Source organism: Talaromyces stipitatus, genomic scaffold (assembly GCF_000003125.1).
Source record: "Talaromyces stipitatus ATCC 10500 scf_1105507295541 genomic scaffold, whole genome shotgun sequence".
NCBI lineage: Eukaryota > Fungi > Ascomycota > Eurotiomycetes > Eurotiales > Trichocomaceae > Talaromyces > Talaromyces stipitatus.
Genome location: NW_002990115.1, coordinates 220,121 through 240,666, shown reverse-complemented (window position 1 = coordinate 240,666; position 20,546 = coordinate 220,121). Strand labels below are relative to the sequence as shown.

The window sequence follows — 20,546 nt, the reverse complement described above, 5'->3', positions numbered from 1 at the left end:
GTGATATCAACGGGAAAGCACCACAGCCACAGGAAAACATTTCCACCAGAAAACAAGTCAGTCGTCTACTCAGTTACTTCAGCAGGGATGATTCATGAGTCAGTTGGAATCATCAAAGGAATAGTGTCGACAACATTTAGTGTAGGGATACACTTGCAATATCTATAGAGATCACTGGCACAAATATATGTATACTGTTCGTTTATTAAAAGTAAGCTAAGAGACTAAACAGCTGATTCTCCTCCTTGCGTAGTATCTATTATCACTCTCAACACGAATGACAACTTCAACATCCAACTCCACTAACATCACCCTACTCACATCGCTGAGCATGAGTAATGCCGCGATAAACATGATATGATAAATAGCTGGGAGCGCATGGAAAGAAGAGTAAGAATGATTTTACAGAGTATTGGTGAATCACAAATCACTTGATACATGTTTAATGCTCCAAGATTCTCAAGCTTCCCTGGACGACACAGTTTTCGAGAATAGAGCCAGGAGGAACATCGATAGTGCTACCTTCAGTGGCAACAATAATGACTGTACCCTTGAGAGTGACGTTGCGTCCCAAGTTCACAGGACCAGTGATGGTAAGGTGATCAAGCTCGGCGATACGTGGGATGCTCGGAATGCGCTTCTGGAAGTCAGAGACCTTCTTGAAGTCGGATCCCAACTTGATGATGGGAGCACCGCCGAAACGGTTGGGGTCGATGACGAGCTGGCCGTGCTGCAAACTGTAAAGGTCAGACTTGACAAGCATCAAATCAGAGCAGGTCTTGACAGGCAAGAAACGGCGACGAGGTACGTTGACACCGTGAGCATTGCGGAAATGACGGATAGCGGCACCAACGGCTGTTTCGAGTTGGATGATGGAAAGGTCGGCTTCGCCCTTCTTGTCGGCGGGAATGGACTTCTCATTGGGGATGATCTCCATCTCCAACTCATTCTCCTCGACAACACGCTTGATGGCGCGGAGGTTCATCCAGATGTTGTTGGTGTTGAAGTATTTGAACTTCTTAATCGACTTGAATTCATTGACGTGCTCCTTGGGAACTTGAGCAATTTCCAACAAACGCACACGGCCATCGTAGTCGATGATAGTACCACCCTTGACGTCAGCCTTGGTCTTGTCGGTCAATTCCATAATGTATTCAGCCTTGGAGTCCACCATGTGCTGGAGGATGCGCAGATCAACGACAGCGCCAAGATTGTCAGCATTGGAAAGGAATAGAATCTCAACACCACGCTCAAGGAGCTTGTCGAGGATTCCGGAGTTGTAGAGGGACTCGAAAACGTCACCGTGACCAGGTGGGTACCAGTCGGAAATCTGAGAGTTGAAACTCTTGGGCGCAGGGAGCAATGAATCCTTGAGGATACGAGGATAGCGAGATTGGTTGAATGTCATGATATCGATGTTGTGTCCTTCGTACTTCTTGATGATGTTTTGTGTGTCATCGTCGGTGTTGAAGGAGTTCATGAGAACGAAGGGGACGTTGACGTTGTATGTGCGGTTGAGGTACTCAATCTGACGGACAGACAAGTCAAGGAAAGACATGCCTTCACGGACTTCGATGACGGACTTGGGGCCGACGCAGCCCATGGAGGTTCCGAGACCACCATTGAGCTTCAGGACAGCGAGTTTATTGAGGAATTCGACGGAGGCGGAGTTTCCAAGCTCGTTGTAGTCAACAACTTGGCTGGGCTGGGGAGGGTTGATGCGCTCCCAGTTGACGACATTGCCTTTAGCACGGTCATTCAAGTAACGACGGAAGAGAGCAAAGAAGTTGTCCATCTCAGCTTCGAAGCGCTTCTTGGTGGCACCATCCTCGACGGTCTCGGCAAGAGCGTTCAGGGCATTTCGCATTTGGGAAGCAGCAACGCTGGTGGAAGCATTCTCGAAAGCCTATCATTACACATTAGTATTGGATTCAATGACGTCCTGAAAAGTCATCCTGCGTGTATTTGCGCACGCTTCAGGACAGCGATTCCAGATGGGCGATTTGCAGAGATAAGACCAGAAGCTGACATGCATACCATGTGAGATTGAGACTTTCCATGATGCTTGCGCTGAAAACTTTCACCTTCAGCGCCAGATTCGGCCTGGGCTCTCAAGTGAGAAGGAATTGCTTTCGCGGCCATAGTTGTTGCTCTTGTTTGTTGTTATCTCTGAAGTAGGAAACGTGGATCCGGAGCTACTCAAGCTCTCGACTGATCTGTACAGGGATTGAATAAACGGCGGTAGATTGATTTACCTGAACGAAAAGAAGAAGAAGAAATCTCAGTTAGCTTTGAAACAAGAAAAGTTAACGAACAGAGACAGTTGAAACCACGGGCCTCAAAAGGAGAGATCGACTGGTGGTGAAAGCGGGGCAAAAAGCGGCAGGCTGTCGACCAAGCTCAGATAAAATAATGATGACAACATGGCTTGGCTTCGTTCAACTGGGAGATGGCAACACAAGGTCCCTCAGTTTCTTTCTTTGGGTATTGCCACACGAAAGGACAATCAACTGTGTCTCGAGGATTTGTGCGGCGATACCATCGAACAATTAATTGATTGGATTTGGGATTCTTGCACCGCTTGAAAGTGTTTGTGTATAATGTCTCGGTCTGGAGGGGAGGGCTAGACAGGGAGGCAAAAAGACGGTATAGAGAATATGCAGCTTACCTTGGAAAGGTTGGTGGGGGTACAAATGTTTTGGCCACGGGTAGAAGCAGCTGGAAATAGAGACAAGGGATTAAATGATGAATATGAGCAGATCAACGATTGTAGCACAGTATGTTGATAGAAACAATTGAGCGAGAGATGAAGAGATGAAGAGAAGAAGAGAGGGAGAGAGAGGGAAATAAGAAGGGGAGAAGAGGAGAAGGGGATTAGGGGATGAGAGGGAAGGAGAGGAATGACGACGGGCTATTCCCACTTTGGGAGCTTGGACCACAGAGCTCCTGGGATGCCAGAGGAAAATAGGGGAGACAGAACACGTGCGCAGATCAAAAGTCAGCAGAGTGTCGTGTCACTTAACTCCGTACTGAATGGGGATAATAATAACGATTTATTTTTTGTTTTTTGTGACTACGGTTCGGAGTACGACGTTAATCTGAGTACTTGGTCGATCATATAGAGGTAAATATTCCCGATCGCTAATCATGTCGAAGTACCATCCACTAGTCACCTCGCTAAGGCAAGATGGAGCGACCAGAGATAGTGAATAATCGATTGTATCTCATCTGCAAGATAAAATCTCATTTTCAAAAGGATGCTACAGACATCAGCCAACAGCACATTATAAACAGTAAGAATGCCAAACGAATAAACAAAAAGCAGGATATCATAACGGTAAACAACAGAATCAAACAATTAAACAAATAATTACTCGCGATTTTGATCGGCAAACGAAAAGGACAGGTATCGCTGATATTTTATGCACCACTAACACTGCGCTTCGACAAGAAGCTCCGCCGCTTTTTGTCGGGAGTCTCGCCATTAGCATCCGCTGGATCAAGGTTCACAGAATGGGACGTGCTGGGTCGGCCGTTGGAAAGATCGCTTGGCGCAAAACTACTCTTAATGACCACGCTGCCAGTTCCAACCGTGACAGTTTTCTCCTTGCTCATTGCTGTGCCTTGGTCGTCAACAAAGAACAGCGCCTCACCAAGGCCGGCGTCAGAACCGAATGTGCTGTGGTCAACCACTTTCAGCTGATATTGAGCGTCTGCTGGGACGTGGGGAACTTTGAAAGTCTCGTGAGATGCGTCGAACTGAACAGAGCCGTCCGAGCTCTTGACTGCCTTTGTCTTGTGCACTTCCTTAGTACCCTTGGCACCCAAGAGGCGGACATGGCAGCGCACATTAGCTGATGGCGGGAATCCACTGGCCGAGACGATAGTGAACATGGCTGACCCTGTCTCAGCTCCAATTGATCCTGGAGTACCTTTCTCTCCAAGAAGGGATTTGACGCTTTTAGTACGGCTGTGGCGACGGTTTAATGGCCCTGGCGTATCGACTGAAGAACTCGGGGAGCTAGGCTCGACAACCAAGCCTGGAGCACGTGCAAGACCCCCACCCTGCTGCTCGGTCGGCTTGTTAGGTGTTTGTGGTGGAGACTCTTCGCGTATAGGAGTTGAAGTTCCGTTCGACTCGCTGTCCTTATGAGTGAATCGATTCTTCAAACCACGGCCGAGGAAGGATGCACCCTTGACAACTCCACCGCCAACCAAGCCTACTCCTTTGACAGGAGCACCAACAATCTTACCGGGGACAGCAAAAGTACCAGACATTGTGGATTGGCCTTGGCGCGTTCTTGTGACATAGGACGGCTTGAAGAGGAGCTTAAGACGTATGGCCCCCGACTTTCCGTCTAGGTCAAGGGTAACCTCCTGTGAGTGGAACGGTTCTAGCATCTCGAGATTAATATCAGCTCCGCCCAAAAAGTCCGCTTTGTCTCCAAAGTCCCAGTCCCAGACATCCACTCGGAAGTTAGCACCAATCCTGGACTTGATAGATGTCTCAAAGAATTCATTCCATGCAGGATGAAGTGTCTTCTTCTGGACCTTGGTCTTGTACACGTCCTTCCCATCGAGTTTAAACTTGCAGTATGGATCGCTGTATCCGTTACGATCGGCAGATGGAAGGTCTGCAGCGTCGAGCACATCGACACGCAGTTCACCTGAGTTGTTGATTGATTCACGAGGGTCCAGCTTCATCATAACAGGAATGAATCGGAGGCTAACTTTAATCTTGCTAATCGCGCCATTTTCCGCGCGAAGCTGGAGTTCAGTTGGGGTGTAGAGGCATCGTTGCAAAGTAGACAATGTATCGCCGGTCAACTTGGCAATAACGTGCTTTTCATCCTTGTCGCTGGATTTCTCCACAAGTCGAAGGGTGATCTGCGACATGTCCAATTCGCGGATAAATGCATCACCAACTTTTTAACAAAGGTGGAAACGTTAGTAGATTCCATGATAAACTGAAGACTAGACTAACCATCTTGGAATGTTGCCTCTCGAGACTTGATCTTCATCGATGTGTATGAGGGGAACATATGGTCATCAACGAGAACTTCAAGATAGACATTGGTGTGCGATAGTTGCCCATCGATGAGCTTGAAGACAATAAGACCAGATTCTGGAAATTCATGTTAGAAATTTCTTACGGGGTGTATTATTACCAACCAAGGAGAACCAGTACGTACCGTATTTTGTCAAGTCTGCGGCTTCGATGCGAATTTTAGGACGTCCGTGCGCCATGGCCTTTGTCGATGTGGGAGTTTCCAGACCTCCATTACTGGCAGCTTTTGAAAGCGCAGTGTCAATACTAGGTCTGCCGTTTGACTTGATATCAGTGCTGGCCCTAGGTGCATCAATGCTTTTCCGGTCCACACTTTTGCGCGTTGAGTCAACACTGTTTTGCTTGGAATGACCTCGGGACGGAAGACCAGAGAGCTCTTCTTCTTCTTCCTCCTCTTCAGCATCCTCCTCGGGATCGTAGACATTCAAGGCTGGATAGAAAGCTATGTTGTAGTTGAGGAAGCCCTTGGCAGTACCGCGTCCGTTCATGCGAAGACCACTCTGGATGTCTTGTTTTTCCTCGTCGACTTCATATTCGCCATTTTCGTCTTCGTGAATGTAATCCGACAAGGAAACTTCGACTTCACCAAGGCTACGGTCCTTCGAGAGGCTTTCTTCGTCCATAACCTCCAGCGTCAACTTCTCGCGCACATTGTGGACCGGAACGTAGACGATCTCATCCCAGTCGGGATTGAGGTTATTTTTGTAAGTGACCGTGCGACCGCTCGGGATACCGTTAAGCAGCACACGAGCATACGGATCGGACTTGCCCATAGTCTCGACATTTCGCAGGTCCTTGGCGCTTTTGAAATGGATACGCGCCACACCGATAGGCGGCACATAGCCCGCACCACCAACAATACCACGCAAAGCGACGGGCTTCCAATCAAGCATCATTTTAACACGACCTGACTTGGCGCCATGAAGCTGATACCACTCCTGACCCTTGTCCATCATTTTCAGCATATCATTTAGTTTGATTTGATATTTACCAATAACCGGATCAGTCGCCAGGTCTCGATCGTCCTTGATGAGAAGGCCCAGTTTGGCATGCTTCCGGTCCGTAATAAGTAATTCCTTGGACGAGTTTTGGAAAATGGGGTTGTTGGTACGCTTCAACTTTTTAGTCACATGCACTTCCTTACCATTCAATATTAAAACCGCATAAGGATTGAGAGAGCCAACCAGACTCTTGCTTCCGTCCAGTTCTTTTGCTTGTTCAACAGTAAATCGTGCCACACCAGTGTTCAATTCGGGTGCCGGCTCCTCTGTACCATCTTCAAGCCTTCTGCCCTCCAAGACAGGAAAGAATCGGACGTCAGCTCTCAGAACGCCACGACTTCTACCACTGTAGGAGATATCCAAGGCTAAACCCTCATGTTCAGACTCCGATTCAAGCTTATCAAGTGGGAATGTAGCGATGCCTAACTCTTGGTCCTTGCGGACATCATTATAATCGAAGACGCCCACCGTCAAAGAATCAGTAAACGAGGTGATAATGATGTAATGAGTCTCATTCCAACGTGGTTCAGTTGTGTCTCGAATCGTTTTCGTGCGCGCCAGTTCGTTCCGATTGTTGATAGAGATGGAACAGTATGGATCGACTGTGTTGCCGATTCGGCCAGACCCCTTCAAATTGGCAGCGCCGTGAAGAGTAACAGCAAGAACACCAATTGCCTGATCCACGGGGTTCCCTGCAAGCATCTTTGCAATTTCGATGGGGAATACATTGGGTTCATACATCATAGGCCCAAGATTTCCATGGATCTGCTCCTTGATGAATCCTTCCAGACCGGGAATGAAGTTAATATCAAATCCAAGATGATCACCACCAAGAGGTTTGCAGACGTAGTCAATCTCAGGGCGCTCCATAAAACTGATATCAACACGTTCGATATGAGGGAAAGGAATCTGCAATTTCATCTTGACTCTCATCAAGCCCGAAAAAGCAAAATCTTCTACAATCACATCGAGGCCATGGCTGACCACACCCTTGCCAACTCGAACCTCTAGGACTACCTTGGGATTTATTTTATCCTTGAGTTCGCGTGCAGTCATATCCATGGTGTCATTCGGCGTGAAACTGAATTTCCAGTCCATGATAACGGTGTCGACCTCAGTTTTGGGGTAAGTTTTGACATGCTCGAGACGTGGTGGTTTCGTTCCGAGGACAAAAGTCTTCATGCGGAGACTATCGAGGAAGGCCGGAGTTGAGGTACTCAGGACCTGGTCAACAGAGTTGATGATGGTATCGCAAAGCACGGGAGCGTAAATGGGCCAGAATTTGAGCAAGAAACCGTTGATCCATTCCAAGCTCTCTGAGTCTGTTTCCAAACGCTGTTTAGCCATTTCGCGATGGACATCGTCACGGAAGTTGCGGCGAACGCGACGGATAGATGTTCGGTAGTAAGTGCCGCATGCCGCCATTACTAGGAAAACCCAGCCTAGGCCTCCCCCGAGCACTGCAATGATCCACGACGAGAGACAGGCGAAAACAATAACGGCGGCGTTGTGATACCAGTCTATGTTTGGTTAGACATTTGTCAAGACCGGCAAGCTGGCAAATAAGAGTTACCTCCGTAGAACTTATCGCTGAGCTTTTCTTCTAAAAAGGTGCGGTGATCTAACAATGTCTCACCCTCCTCTCGTTTTTCGTCCGGCTTCGCAAATTGTGGCGCCCATCCCGTACGATCACGAGCCCAGCGTTGGTCTTCTGTCAGTTGGCCATTTTGTGCTGATCGCTTCTCGGCTCCGTTCAAGGTCGGCGCTTGTTTGACCTCCGCTGAGGCTTGATTTGTTGATGGAAGATCATATTGAGGGGGTCCCGTTAAATCCTAAATCACTAACATTAGAACCTTCCGTGTATGGACATTTAAGTCGGCTGTACATTATCTGATACCAATGCTAATCCCTTTTGTTTGTTTGGATTGTGGAAACCTGGAGGAAGGATCTGAGCATATGAGAAGATCATGTTAGCCATCATGTATTTGGCAGTGCACATCGTTCAGCTTCACTGTATCGAACTCGATACAGAAATGGACAAACGATCGACTCACGGCATTCGCAGCTTGTGCTTTCTCTTCCGGAGACGCGTTCGGATCAAACTGATATGCTACCGCACCGGCCTTGCGGCTTTCTTCGACAAGCTTTTTTTCAATCAGTTCCGGTTGGATTTTAGACTGGGGATCTGATGCAGCAGCTTGAGCGGTTTCGATAATGCCCTGCTGCTTAGTCTCGGTTTGAGAGCTGTCGGTGGCCATCTTTTCTGTGTCTGTGGAATTGTGAGTCTTATCAAGAGAGAAACACTGCAGAAAATATAAAAATAAATGCTGGCTGGGCACGAACAAAGAGGTCGTTTCAGGATGGCCCAGCTGCGATCAGAGCTATCGACGTCAGTGGTCCCGGCGGTTCAGGGACCGCGGAGAGTCAAAGGCGGCAATCAGCAATTGGTGTGAGGAGAAGAAATAGCAGTTCAGGATGGAAATAAGGGAGTATGCAGTGAATAGAAAATTAAAAAGAAGGTGAAGCTAAAAGAGGGGTAGGAGGAAAGAAAAATAAGAGGTAAGAAGATGCAAAAACGAGAGTATCAGACGTGGAGGAAGGTACCGACTCCCGAGGGGGAACATGATGGAGTCCCAGCTAGGAAGGAAGGAGTGGAGCCCCGACTAGAAAGCCCGTGGTTAATAGCTCTAGGCGGACTGGCCAATCGTTCGCATTGCCTGCTTCTTTAGGCAGCACTATTCAAGCCTCACTCTTGCTGTTTCGGGACTAGTTGCGCAGTAACCCAGCCACTGTCTGCTGTTTGAGCGACTGTGGCTGGTGCAAAATTACGTATGCCAATGCTTGCCGAGCTTTCTGTCGAAAAAGCACAGAGAAGAGAATGTTCACGTTGCTTCCCTTCAACAAACTATCAAGCTTCATCTTATTACGATTAATAAGTCATAGCAGTCATTGACTGCCGAACGCGCCATTCTCTTGAAAACGCATCGCTCTTTCCGGTTCTTTTCTGGCTACTCCAACAGATCTGATTTTGGAATGCTGTGGGGGCCACGGCAGTGGATCGGCGCGATGTTAATGGCTCTCTCCCCACCACGAATTGGCCAATGAGCAGCCTGGAATCAGGTGCTAGTAAACAAATAGTTTACTAGCACGAGATCTAACTGTTGGTCTCGATCATAATTTTCGTACGAGGAACCCCGAGCCGATGACTGACCTCAAACAAAAGCCGATCATGAACACTGAGCATCCACGTTCAATCGTCCGGGAAAAGAAAATCACGACAGAAATAATGTACTGGTAGAGCATGGTTCGCAGCAGAGTACGTACGGGATCAGAGACGGAAAAACGACTCGTCGAGGAATTTGACGCTTAGACTCCAAAACCCATGGGCTATCACGCATTGCAGGGCTTGTCCATGTCCATGTACTGCTCATGCACATTACACTGCATGAAAACCTTGGAGAACGCCAATGATGCTGCGACAAATCATTTGTGTTATGACTTGCAACTCCACAGTAGGACAATGCCATCAATGTGACAATGTGTGATGATGGAAATTAAAATTTGTTGAGAAGGGATACCGAGCTTAGGGCTAGGGCTTGCTTGATCTTGGCCCGATTGTTTCCATTCCAAGTAATTTAATGGCCTCAGGCTTCGTCATTTCCTCATACGGATTCTATCGCGACCTCTATCAATGGCACCTAGTACCTCGAATGAGGTTTCAACGGTTAATGAAAAAAAAAAAAAAAAAAAAAAAAACATCAGTATACAGACCCATCCACCGTTGGTTCCAGTCTCTCAACAAACAAATGCTTTCTCAAAAAATGTATCAGAAAACTCGGCAGTTTAACCCAACCCAGCTGTCCAGTACCAGTCTTTCGGCCAATTTGACATCCCATGCCTATATCAACAAGTATCAGCACTGAGTCGTCTTATCCCTTCATTTTGCAGTCGCTTACCATGTATACCCCCCTTGTACGGAAGAGGAGTCTTATTGTTCAAGATAAGACCTATATTCTTCGCCAAATGACCAGACTGTCTATCTGCACACATCAACTGCGGCGGTTCAAGATCGGAGACATCTCCAATGGCCCAAACGCGCTGGTTCTCAAAGCCTTTCACTTGGAGATACTCATCGACCTTGACGAAACCATTCGTATTCACATATTTGTCAGGGATGAAGGACGAGTTGGGTATAATGCCAGATGTAGGTATGTAAAGGTCGGCGGATAGTACGTTTCCGTCGGAAAGGTATATGTCGAGCTGGTTTGTTCCTTCACGTTTCGTTCGAGACGAACGGCTGACTTTGGTTTGTAACTTGACATCGACGTTCAGATCTCGGAGCATGCCCAATGCTGTTTTGGATACGCTAGGAATGGCGGTTTCGAGCACAGTCTGTCCACTCGTGGCCTATGCAAGTTAATACGAACGCTCTGATACAATAAAAAAGGACGGAAACTGACAAGAATAATCTTCTTGTCCTTTCCATACTCGAAACCTAGCTCACCGGCCGTCTCAACCCCGGTTGGACCACCACCAGCAACTACAATCGTCTTTGAGTTCTTCACCAATTCCTGAAAAGCATGCAGAGCATCCCTCGTTGCCTCGGTTGAACCCAATCCTTTGAACGGCGCTTTGACATCCTCATCGAAAACTTTGCTTCTAGATCCCGTGGCAATAATCAGAAAATTGTAGCTGACTGTCGCCACTGATTCTGTCCCCTCGGCGTCAATAGATACTTCCACCTTTCGGTTGACCGTGTCAAGACGATTCGCAAATCCGATGATGTGCTCAAACTGACCATCTGGATACCGTCTAAAACCCTCGTCGATAGATCCAAAGAGCTTCTCATCTGTAAATTGATCAGGTAGGATGGCTCGAGGAGAAGCGATGTTCCAATAAAGGTGTGTGTTGGGTGATACCAGAATGACCTTAACATCCAGATTGGTTTTGGAAGCTTGCTTCAGGATTCGATGGGCTGTACCGACGCCGGCAAAGGATCCTCCGAGGATTAATATCGTCTTCATATTTTCCCGGTTCATTGCGCAGCTAGTAAGCCAGAGATTCCTGCCAAATGTAAGGATCGCCCTGTATATTATAACCAGAGACGAGAGGAGAACGAACCAATTTATACCTCCCTCGAAGAGAACTGCGACGACTTTAACCCAACATATTTCACAATTACAAATCCAAGTCTCGGCTATTAACTTGCATATAGCTGATCATAGAATAAGAGTTGTAAACATCTTCAAAGTCCAGCCAATCACAGACCGAAGCGCAGTATACTTCATTCAGCAGCCAATCATAACAAGTAGCGCGGTAATTATCTAAGCTATGAATTTGCAGAGCCTCGCTGCTCCATATTCTTAATTGCGGACTTGCTCATTCGGATTTATGGTCTCCGGGATTTGTAAGCCCTCTATTCAAGTGCATTTACGAGTAAGAAAAAATAGGAGTGCGGAGGACGGAGAAAAGGGGCGGTCATCCCTTCATCGGTTGATGCTTATCAAAATTTGGATATTGTGTGTACGGGAATCCCCAGGTGTTGAGTATCAACACCGGAATATTAGCTATTCCGGTTCCCTGGGGATATCCCCTTTCTGGGGATCAGTCATAATATTCGAATAACATCAATATTATCAGGCTCATGGGCTCTTTGGAATAGCTTACTGCGTAATCCTGTGCTTCGTGTTATCAGGACGTAGCTAAACCAATATGGAAAAATCACTTAGCAGATGACTGGTCAATCATAGAGTGCATATACGAATCCCACTGCCGTGTTTCGAGGTTAGAAAATGAGGGGAAAGAGACGAACCCCCTTCTCTTGGAGTTTAGCTAGCCTTCTGGCATCATTGTGGAAATGGCTCTCATCTTTTTGCAATGTCAAGTATATATCTTGGCAATCCAGCAAGAAGAAGCCCCTGGACACAGCGAAGAGTATGGTTGAACATTACGTAACGTCATGCTCGTCACGGAAAAAACAGCAGAGCTTGGCTGCAACTGTATCATATCCTTGCACCTAACAAGGACCATCATGACAAAATCACACCACTGTACTTTACTGGACTATTCAACTGGAGAGCTGGCGTTGCTCACTACATAGAGAAAAGTGCGATCGGGCTTCAACTAGTGACCTGAATCGTGCATTGAGAGGGGCAGCAATTGGTGGGTCATTGCGAAAAGGGGAAAAAGGGAAGTGTAAGAGCATCATCCAGCTGCTTCTAAATGCAGGCGCAGAAGTGAATAGTCACACACCAAACCTTGGCAGCGCATTGCAAGCCTCTGCATACTGTGGTAACCTCGAAGCTACCAATGCTTTGCTTGAGGCTGGTGCCCCATCACATGAAAAAAATGGCTTTCATCGTCCAGGAGGGTCAATCGGCGGCGCCTTACAGGCTGCCACAATGCGTGGAGACCAAGCACTCGTAAAAGCACTTATCGACAATGGAGCATCTGTCAACGAGGCAACTGGTTGGGTTTGTACACTGTTATCCTCGGTGCTAGAGCGTGGAATGGTGAAAATGGCTTGTCTTCTCGAGAATGGTGCGCGCCCAGACATCATCGCTGGATACTACGTCTCAAGCCTCCATATGTCGGCTGGTAGTTCTCTTGTATTTGATGAAATGCTAGAAAAGGTTGAAAATGTTGATGTGAACTTATTTCCATATGATACTCCACTGCAGATAGCGTGCGACGCGGAGAATTGGTACACTGTCGAGAAGTTGCTGGCGAGATCGGGGGATGTCCATGCACCAGCCGGCCAGTTCGGCACCGCAATACATGCAGCTTGTTACAGCGGATCTCTACATGTTGTGAGGGCTCTTCTCAGGTCTGGAGCAAACATGAACTCTCTAGGCTTGTCACTTGTGATGCACGGCAGTCGAGAAATTACAATCCCTTACTACGGAAAGGCAGTTTTCCTTATCGGTGGGATAGGCCTCCATGATCACTGGCCCCATGATAAATATCTCAATGACCACTGGGATGATTTGTTTCCCAAGATTGGATTCTATGGACTTTCACTAGCCGAAGCACTACGAATAGAAGAAAGGACTCACAACAAGGTGCTGGCACTATTTGAGTTCGAACCTACTCACCAGGAAGGCCACTATGGAGATTCTTTGCAGGTGGCTGCTTTCCAAGGCCACTTCCGGATTGTGAAAACTCTTCTTGAGCACAATGCAGAAGTCAATTCTATCTGCGGGGTCTTCGGCACAGCACTGGAAGCAGCCGCGTACGCCGGTCATCACAAGATAGTGGAGATTCTCCTGAAAAACGGCGCGGATCCAACCATCCAGGATGACTTTTATGGGTTTCCATTGCTAGTAGCAACAACTTCCGGTAATTCTAGGGTTTCTGTTATTCTACTGCAGGCCGGGGCAGATCCGAACGCAGGCGACGAGCATGGTTGGACTCAAGCCGACTGGTAACGGCATATCAGGGACGCTGGAAAGTGACGGAAATCGAGGAAGGCCGATACTGCCGAGTCAATGGGGCACTGACTGGTTCAAGTCACCACAACTTGCTGTTGGTGAGAACGGAGAGGACCTTCATTTCCTAGGTGCGTGAGACAGGGGGATTAAAAGAATTTCAGACTTGTTGGCTAACAACTTTGTCAGGGCCACCTCTAATCGTCGGAACCGAGCTCTCAGCTTCAGCAATGGCAAACCACCCCCTTCCACCAGGAACTGACTGGTACTTTGAGTTCACAGTTACATTAAGTGGGGATACAGGGTAAAGTACTTCAAAACATCGAAATTTTTTTCCTTTCACGACATACTAAACTTTTACTAGGAAGCTTGAGGTCGGGATTTCAGGTGGATTCATGCCTCGTTTCCAGCTCCCCGGTCATTACATCCAATTATGGGGCTACGAAGGGTCAACTGGCCAATGCTGGGGTCAAAAAGCTATTGTTCATTCATATCCGCCATTCTTGACGGGAGATGTTGTGGGATGCGGGTTCAGATTCAAGGACAGGCGCCTCTATTTTACACAGAATGGAGAAAAGCAGCGCGAGTGCTATACGTTATTTTTTTCCCCTCGAACATGCCCTGGCAGTCTCCAGTACCTGAGATCCAGATTCCTCTGATTCGATTATTTCCAACGGTGGGAATGTGTAGCCAGGGTGCATGTGGCAGATGCAACTTGTTATCGCCCTAGACATTATGCAATATCTGTGAAAAGTGCCACGGACCTGGATCCACCTTAGTTTTAAGGCAGAGAGATCAGTATGTGTACCTATGATTAAAAAACTATCGAGAGAATCTTTCAAATCTCTATCCATAGTACAGATAGATTCGAAACCTCCTTCTGCCAGTAGCTCTATCAACTTTCTGACCAACAAGCCACTGCTCATCAATCGCCCCTAAAAACATATCAATCTTCTCTGGATTCGTCTCCGTCCTCCACAACACGAACTTCCGCATTGCGTACAAAATCTGCGTAGACATGTTTCTGAAGAGCGATACTCTTTGTATGTTGAAAAAGATGAAAATTTTTCAGTGATTTGTTTTGCAGATAGAGTTAAGAATTGAGGAAACAGGCTCGCAGTCCATTTTCGGTATTGACAAGGTGCTGACTGTTTTTGATTTGTCAATTTAAACGTTACAGAAATCGTATCTGTTAGCCGATATTCTGTCTTTCAGGTCCACCTCGTTTGTGAGCTACCTATAATGGGATCTTGTCATTAAAGGGATATCCATCAACTTGGGCAGCAATCATACCAATCCAAGCAGTCATAGTAAAGGAAGCTGTCTGGAGTGAAGAGAAACCATATCCTCCGATCTCAGTTGGATATTCCAGGTATGTAGCCAATGCCGATGCTTGCATAATGGGAAGACCCAATGCAATGAATAGATATGTGCCCATGAGGAGGATGATCGGTGCAAAGGTGATCTGTGGGGGTGTAGTGGTGTGTTTATCTATTGTCCTCTATGTAAAAAAAGATCATATACGATAGATGAAAGGACAAATCCCACTTTCTGGGGCAGGTAACTTACTAATTCTGGACCCTTACCTACGGGTTAGGTCCTTGTGTCTAGCAAGAAAGTAGCAATTCGGTTGGCAATCCATGATTTTGGTAACGGCGAGCAGATGACCACACCTGGCTGACGACTGAAGGTTGTATCCTCAACAAGGAGAAATAGCGGCACCTACAGGCCCAAGTGTCCACCAAAAAGTATAAGTTCATGGCAGACTACGTGCAACAAAGTCTCCCAGAGTCCCACCACCAACAACAACGAAAATGATCGAGACCTCACAGACAGTGAACACTTTCCCTTGTTGTCAGTTGATGCAAAAAAGTGAATCATTGGACGACACCGGCGCTTCCCGGTCAAATAATTCATCTTCCCACGTGCGAGGTACTAAAGAGGTTCAAAATATATCCTTTTCGAATCTCACCTAATCAACACAAAACGAGAAAAGCAGTTCTTACAGTCAGCTATTCCGTTAGTCCTTAAATCACCCTCTTTGTGTCCTATCTCACAGGTCAATCTTGTCAAATTTGCAACCATGCTTTTTGACAGCAATACAGCTAAAGAAGTGGTGAAGGGACTGCTGCAGGTTTGTTTTCATTGCTGTTCCTTTTGTATGACCTTCACTAACTCTCCATCAGAGCGCAACCCAGTTTATTCGAGAAAACCCAGCTCTAACAGCATGGGCTGTAGCTGCTACCAGTGGAGCTGCGTTACTCGCTGCTCCAGGGGCTGCTGCTGCTCTTCTTTTGAACTTTGCAGGATTCACAGGGACAGGGGTTCAGAGCGGTAGGTTAGAGGACTGAATAAGTATAACAACTTTTGAGCTGAACCAATTGCTGGAGCTTAGGCTCTCTTGCCGCCGCCGCCCACTCCATTATCGGGAACGTCGCTGCTGGTAGCATGTTTTCGTTCCTTCAAAGCGCCGGCGCTGGAGGCGCTGCAGCACTAGGAACCATAAACGGAGTCATCCAGGCCGCCGGTGCAGCTATGTTTGGCTCAGGTGCAGGCATGACATATCTAAAGTCGAACGTTTCTAATTCTACCACGAATGGTCCATGAAAGCCGCTTAGAAACACTAAGGCTTCAACCTCGCAACACGTCCTCATTCTTGAATTCATCGACGCTGTTTGCCATCTTACAAGCAGAAATTGAAAGGAACGCATAAGTATGGGATACGCGGCGGTTATGGAGCTGTTTGTCAAAAGCTAATAAAATGAAAATTCACCTCAAGCACTCCAGATACGCTTACTAGTTGCCTTCCTCGACATCGAGATGCCATCCGATGAATCGACCAATTTGTTCTTGCCCAATAGCTTCATAACTCTGACATTCCAAATAGGAATCTGTAAGATAATGTGACCCTAGTTGCTAGTGGTTTCCTGATCCTATTGTCCTATATCCAAGAGCTTTCTTTTGCTTGGCAGAGCTATTGACAATACCGTTAACCCAGATTAGTAAAGATTGGGCACTAATGGTATTGATATTTTTATCTTTTAATCGATGAGGGTAATTCATTCTCCAGTTTTGTTGACTTCTATTTGCATATCTATCGCCGCCCGCTCAAATCTTCTGCACCTGAGAATCTCTAATGTCGTGAAGGTCTACGATTGGAGATGGTAATAACCGGTCTCCGGCGATCGCTCTGACTTCAGACGCAACTTGACAGATATGCAGAATGGAAAGTTCATGCTATATTTGGAGACTAGTCAGCTGCTATAATCAATATGCTCCCCGATGCGATGAGTTACACTCATTCATGGCGCAGTGCTTAGATCTTCGACCTTAAAAATGGTTGTCGAGGATAAGGACCTATAAGATTGAATCCAGTAATGTAATTTTAACACGGAGGAAAATCGGACCTAGTTTGCTATTAGCCATCTCCTACAAGTATAGAAGATAGAAGAAAGTTGATCATGACTTACCCGCACTCCATTGGAGCCACATTCACCTCGCCTGTCAGATCCAAGAAATTAATCCAATTGCCTGCTGCATTGCCCTTCAGAGGGATCTTCTGATCCAAGCAGATCAACTTCATCGACAATGGTATATCACGTTGTCCTCTCTGAATTTGCAGCGGGTCTTCAACCAAGATGATATCCATTCCCTGAGGGAGATAATGGTTAGCATTTCTTATTTGACTAAGAGGTGCATAAAGCAGGCACAAATATGATATCCTTACAGCGACTAAATGCCACTCCATGTGGCAATGGAGAAACCAAATGCCTGGGTTATCTGCTACAAAACGGACGACGGTGGACGGATGATTAGGATCCAAACTGTTCCAACGTGGTTCCATCCATGTGTCGCGTCTCATCGGTATTGTTCGGTTTTTGCAACTGCTGCCTGTACGATAAATGAGTTGAACATTGTGACCATGAGTGTGAATTGGATGTAGTCCAGTATCTGCAGTAGGGAATTAGCCGAACTCGTATCAGGCTGGGGCTTTACCTACCATAGTTGTATATTGTTGTCTCCACTATGTCGTTAAGATTGAGAACGAATGCATTGGAATGATTACCATATACACTGGATAAAAAATTTTTTGAGCTCTCAATTGGATTATAAGGGAAGGAAGGGGTAGACTAACATTGGGTTTAAAGCGTATAGTCCCCCTGAAAGAGCTGTATATAGCGATGGGACTCTTTGTGTAATGTAGGTAATATTATTAAAACCACCACTGTGTTTCTGTTAATAAAAGGCCAATAATGGACAAATAGAGAGAGATCCTTTCTTACCGATTCTGTTCATTCAAGGGGACTACCTGGGAAAATGTACTCAAGTTCAACACGATTTCTTTGTTAGGCGGGTCAAGAAGAGGTATGCTATCAATAGGAGTGAGGCAGAAGTCGTCGAAGGCGATGAACTGTTCAACCAAGGGAGTTGAAGGAATGGATAGATATGCTATAAATTTTAGCACGAGTTAGGAAAGCAATGAACGACCACATACGGTCATATACTAATACTCCTGTCACATTCGGGCTAACTGGGGTTGGTGCAGATCCAGGGAAGCCTGCAATATCCATGGCCCCCAACATCACGTAATTTTGACTTGCAGTCGGCAGTGTATGTAGCAGGACCCCATATCGTTGACCAGTGGCAAGATAGAGATCCTGAACCAGTTGAAGGTCTGTATATACGCCGTCTGCTTGGATGATGGTCATATGTTGGGCTTTTGACCAACTAGACCAAAAAGCTGCGCGCATACTAGATGATCTAGTATGGATGTAAATAGCTGGCAAAGGTGATATGTGATGTGAGGTGATATTCCCAACATCATATTATGACCATCAATGTGGAAATAGAACTGTGCGTAACCTGCTATATTGAGGACCCTTAGAAAGTAAGTTTTGTTAGGTAGAACGGAAAGCGTTGGCCACAACTGGTCATTCATCAAGGCAGACATGGGGATAGGCTCAAGAGCAGTTGGATTCCCTGGCAAAGCTATTATCCCTCTTGTAAGCATACATACTTGTAAATTTCAGTTTAGGGGAGACCATACACAAATAGTATACTTGTAAAGATGCTCCTTGCTCTATTATCTACTCAGTATTCAGCCGAAACATCATAGATATGTGGGAACTTACCATGGTACCAATCAGATAAAGTAACGACCAACTCACCATCAATTTGATCCGCATATGGCGAAAACGGGTCGTCGACGAGGATAGGACCGCGTATACCATCGACATATTGACTGGGGGAGTGGCCTATGGTCCTGTTAACACATGAAGTATGGTTTAGGCCTCGGATGCAAAAATACTATGGTACCAATATGTCCCCGGCTCGTCGAGCTGCATACAATGGACGTTCAGGACTGAGACTGTTTAAGACAAGGGTATAGAATCTATACATGAATAGTATATGTATATGATGTGCCTGGTGTGAGTGGACACTGTGTCACTCCTGGCATCCCATCATCTTTATTATTACCAACCATGTGAAGACCATGCCAATGAATTGACAAAGACTGGTTTCCGAGACTATTGTGAACTTTGACAACAACTGTGTCATTCACAGTTCCCCTGATCATGGGAGCAGGCCACACGCCATTGATAGCGATGACAGGACTAGTATCTGTGAGAAGTAGGCAAATATAGTCATTTAGTATACTCATAGACTTGACACCGCTACTTCTTTCAAGGTTCCAGTCTAAATGCTATATTAGCTAGGTACCTATGCATGAGACAGTAATTCTATGTATCGCATTGACCTGGTATCACATGTCTGGGCCATGATTTCTTTCGGCCCGAGTGATACCTAGTTACATTGTCAGACAGTAAGCCATAACTGTTTTCTGGACTAACAAGACTGCAGATCGCTATCTATATACTCACTGCCCTAGGCTCTGGAGGCATATCGCAGTTTGATATTCCAAGATTGTGGGTTGATCCAAGGTTTTTCCAGTTTGTAGCTTGAGTGATACATTGTCGAAGAATAGATCTATATCATATTATCCTCCTTACTGCTAGCTGGCTTAGAGTAGGTACTGTTGAAGTACAGACGTTATAATATAACTAGTGAGTATGTAGGTACTATGAGGATTACCAGAGAATGAAGCTGTTACATCCCACCCTCACTTATGCAATGTTATACAATGAAACTATTGCATCGCATATGCCAACAACATAAAGGGCCTAGGTTACCCCATGATCGAAATGGTTTTTCATATACGTTATATTTTAGAGTTACTGCAAAGAGTTTTACCGTATGCTTATCAAATAAGCACATATAGGGACATCATATCATCACCTCGGGATTGCAAGGTCCATGGCTAATTTGTTCTTCTCCTGGTTTGCCTAACTTCTTCCCTTATTATGGCAAAAAGCGTGCTTCTCATACTCCTCATCTACGGTAAGCCTGGACAAAGGTCTCCTTCAAATCATCTTCTTACATGAACCAGGAATGTCGAGAGAAGTAAACGCCAATCCCGTAGCTACAAGGACCATGGATAGCACCAAAACACAGCCCTGGCTCTGTTTCGAGCCATTGAGGAGCGTGAGCTGTACTTCTTTCTATCTGTTTTGTCTCTCCATTGAGTTAATGACTACCAAGTGCGAGCCTCGCTGGACCTGCTGTAACTACCGATGCGTTGATATCAACACAAACAAATATAATTGCGGTGCATGTGGTCAATATGTATGTTCAACTTCCACACAGCACTCCAATATATCTAGATGTAATCCTATCCTCATCAATATTCTCTATTCGCTAATATGGTTTTAACATAGTGTTTAGACAAGTGTGTTGCAGGTACATGCCTGACAACTACATCAACTACCATCTAGCACTGCCCAGCATTCATATCCAAGGTAACGTTTGGGACTGCTCAGTCATACCATACGGGGTTTTCTTCCCAAATTCACTTTTATAGGATTAATTCCGTTGGATATGAGTGTCTTGAGCATGTGATTGTTGAACCAAGCGGTGGGATACAAGAGCGTGAAGTAACCCCCATAACAGCACAAAGATACGACCACTCGATGGTCCATTTTGTCATTTTAC

General features: G+C 46.2%; 8 protein-coding genes across 10 annotated transcripts, besides 2 other annotated features; 3 read left to right on the top strand and 5 right to left on the bottom strand.

The window, feature by feature from the left end:
- Nucleotides 1-179: 179 nt before the first annotated feature.
- On the bottom strand, nucleotides 180-2,808 carry TSTA_024180 (UTP-glucose-1-phosphate uridylyltransferase Ugp1, putative). Of its 3 annotated transcripts, XM_002479474.1 has the most exons (3): nucleotides 2,669-2,808; nucleotides 2,038-2,255; nucleotides 180-1,906 (listed from the first exon to the last, which is right to left on the bottom strand). In XM_002479474.1, the coding sequence occupies exons 2-3, from the start codon at nucleotides 2,140-2,142 to the stop codon at nucleotides 443-445; spliced, it is 1,569 nt and encodes a 522-aa protein (XP_002479519.1). In that variant the 5' UTR covers nucleotides 2,143-2,255; nucleotides 2,669-2,808; the 3' UTR covers nucleotides 180-442. The 3 variants fall into 3 exon arrangements, with proteins under 3 accessions (XP_002479519.1, XP_002479520.1, XP_002479521.1); XM_002479475.1 differs by having other exon boundaries at nucleotides 180-2,255; XM_002479476.1 differs by lacking the exon at nucleotides 2,669-2,808 and having other exon boundaries at nucleotides 2,038-2,308.
- Nucleotides 2,802-2,900: a sequence feature (CT-rich).
- Nucleotides 2,901-3,199: 299 nt separating this feature from the next.
- On the bottom strand, nucleotides 3,200-8,327 carry TSTA_024170 (membrane bound C2 domain protein (vp115), putative; the record flags this gene model as incomplete). The annotated part of the gene is made up of 6 exons (XM_002479473.1): nucleotides 3,200-4,925; nucleotides 4,985-5,125; nucleotides 5,193-7,589; nucleotides 7,643-7,901; nucleotides 7,955-8,017; nucleotides 8,124-8,327. The coding sequence occupies 6 exons, from the start codon at nucleotides 8,325-8,327 to the stop codon at nucleotides 3,421-3,423; spliced, it is 4,569 nt and encodes a 1,522-aa protein (XP_002479518.1). The 3' UTR covers nucleotides 3,200-3,420.
- Nucleotides 8,328-9,800: 1,473 nt separating this feature from the next.
- Nucleotides 9,801-9,825: a microsatellite.
- A 2-nt stretch (nucleotides 9,826-9,827) lies between these two features.
- On the bottom strand, nucleotides 9,828-11,108 carry TSTA_024160 (disulfide oxidoreductase, putative; the record flags this gene model as incomplete). Its single annotated transcript, XM_002479472.1, has 3 exons — nucleotides 9,828-9,967; nucleotides 10,026-10,476; nucleotides 10,530-11,108. 3 exons carry the CDS (start codon nucleotides 11,106-11,108, stop codon nucleotides 9,828-9,830), a joined length of 1,170 nt encoding a protein of 389 aa, XP_002479517.1.
- Nucleotides 11,109-12,291: 1,183 nt separating this feature from the next.
- Nucleotides 12,292-13,496, top strand: TSTA_024150 (ankyrin repeat-containing protein, putative; the record flags this gene model as incomplete). The annotated part of the gene is made up of 2 exons (XM_002479471.1): nucleotides 12,292-12,305; nucleotides 12,335-13,496. 2 exons carry the CDS (start codon nucleotides 12,292-12,294, stop codon nucleotides 13,494-13,496), a joined length of 1,176 nt encoding a protein of 391 aa, XP_002479516.1.
- A 230-nt stretch (nucleotides 13,497-13,726) lies between these two features.
- TSTA_024140 (uncharacterized protein) lies at nucleotides 13,727-14,155 on the top strand (the record flags this gene model as incomplete). The annotated part of the gene is made up of 2 exons (XM_002479470.1): nucleotides 13,727-13,800; nucleotides 13,861-14,155. The coding sequence occupies 2 exons, from the start codon at nucleotides 13,727-13,729 to the stop codon at nucleotides 14,153-14,155; spliced, it is 369 nt and encodes a 122-aa protein (XP_002479515.1).
- Nucleotides 14,156-14,733: 578 nt separating this feature from the next.
- TSTA_024130 (uncharacterized protein) lies at nucleotides 14,734-15,138 on the bottom strand (the record flags this gene model as incomplete). The annotated part of the gene is made up of 2 exons (XM_002479469.1): nucleotides 14,734-14,987; nucleotides 15,087-15,138. 2 exons carry the CDS (start codon nucleotides 15,136-15,138, stop codon nucleotides 14,734-14,736), a joined length of 306 nt encoding a protein of 101 aa, XP_002479514.1.
- A 441-nt stretch (nucleotides 15,139-15,579) lies between these two features.
- Nucleotides 15,580-16,103, top strand: TSTA_024120 (uncharacterized protein; the record flags this gene model as incomplete). Its single annotated transcript, XM_002479468.1, has 3 exons — nucleotides 15,580-15,630; nucleotides 15,683-15,830; nucleotides 15,892-16,103. The coding sequence occupies 3 exons, from the start codon at nucleotides 15,580-15,582 to the stop codon at nucleotides 16,101-16,103; spliced, it is 411 nt and encodes a 136-aa protein (XP_002479513.1).
- A 695-nt stretch (nucleotides 16,104-16,798) lies between these two features.
- TSTA_024110 (laccase, putative) lies at nucleotides 16,799-20,533 on the bottom strand (the record flags this gene model as incomplete). Its single annotated transcript, XM_002479467.1, has 16 exons — nucleotides 16,799-16,853; nucleotides 16,967-17,148; nucleotides 17,224-17,447; nucleotides 17,497-17,570; nucleotides 17,632-17,721; nucleotides 17,780-17,945; nucleotides 17,992-18,213; nucleotides 18,330-18,512; nucleotides 18,629-18,751; nucleotides 18,805-18,864; nucleotides 18,975-19,193; nucleotides 19,255-19,301; nucleotides 19,379-19,484; nucleotides 19,936-20,044; nucleotides 20,093-20,122; nucleotides 20,381-20,533. 16 exons carry the CDS (start codon nucleotides 20,531-20,533, stop codon nucleotides 16,799-16,801), a joined length of 2,043 nt encoding a protein of 680 aa, XP_002479512.1.
- Nucleotides 20,534-20,546: the final 13 nt, after the last annotated feature.

What these genes read in the sequence shown, in the direction of transcription:
- TSTA_024180 (XM_002479474.1), bottom strand. Translation starts at nt 2,142, where the DNA reads ATGGCCGCGAAAGCAATTCCTTCTCACTTGAGAGCCCAGGCCGAATCT. An exon ending in GAAAGTCTCAATCTCACATG is followed by an intron (nt 1,907 to 2,037) that starts GTATGCATGTCA and finishes GTGTAATGATAG; the next exon opens with GCTTTCGAGAATGCTTCCAC.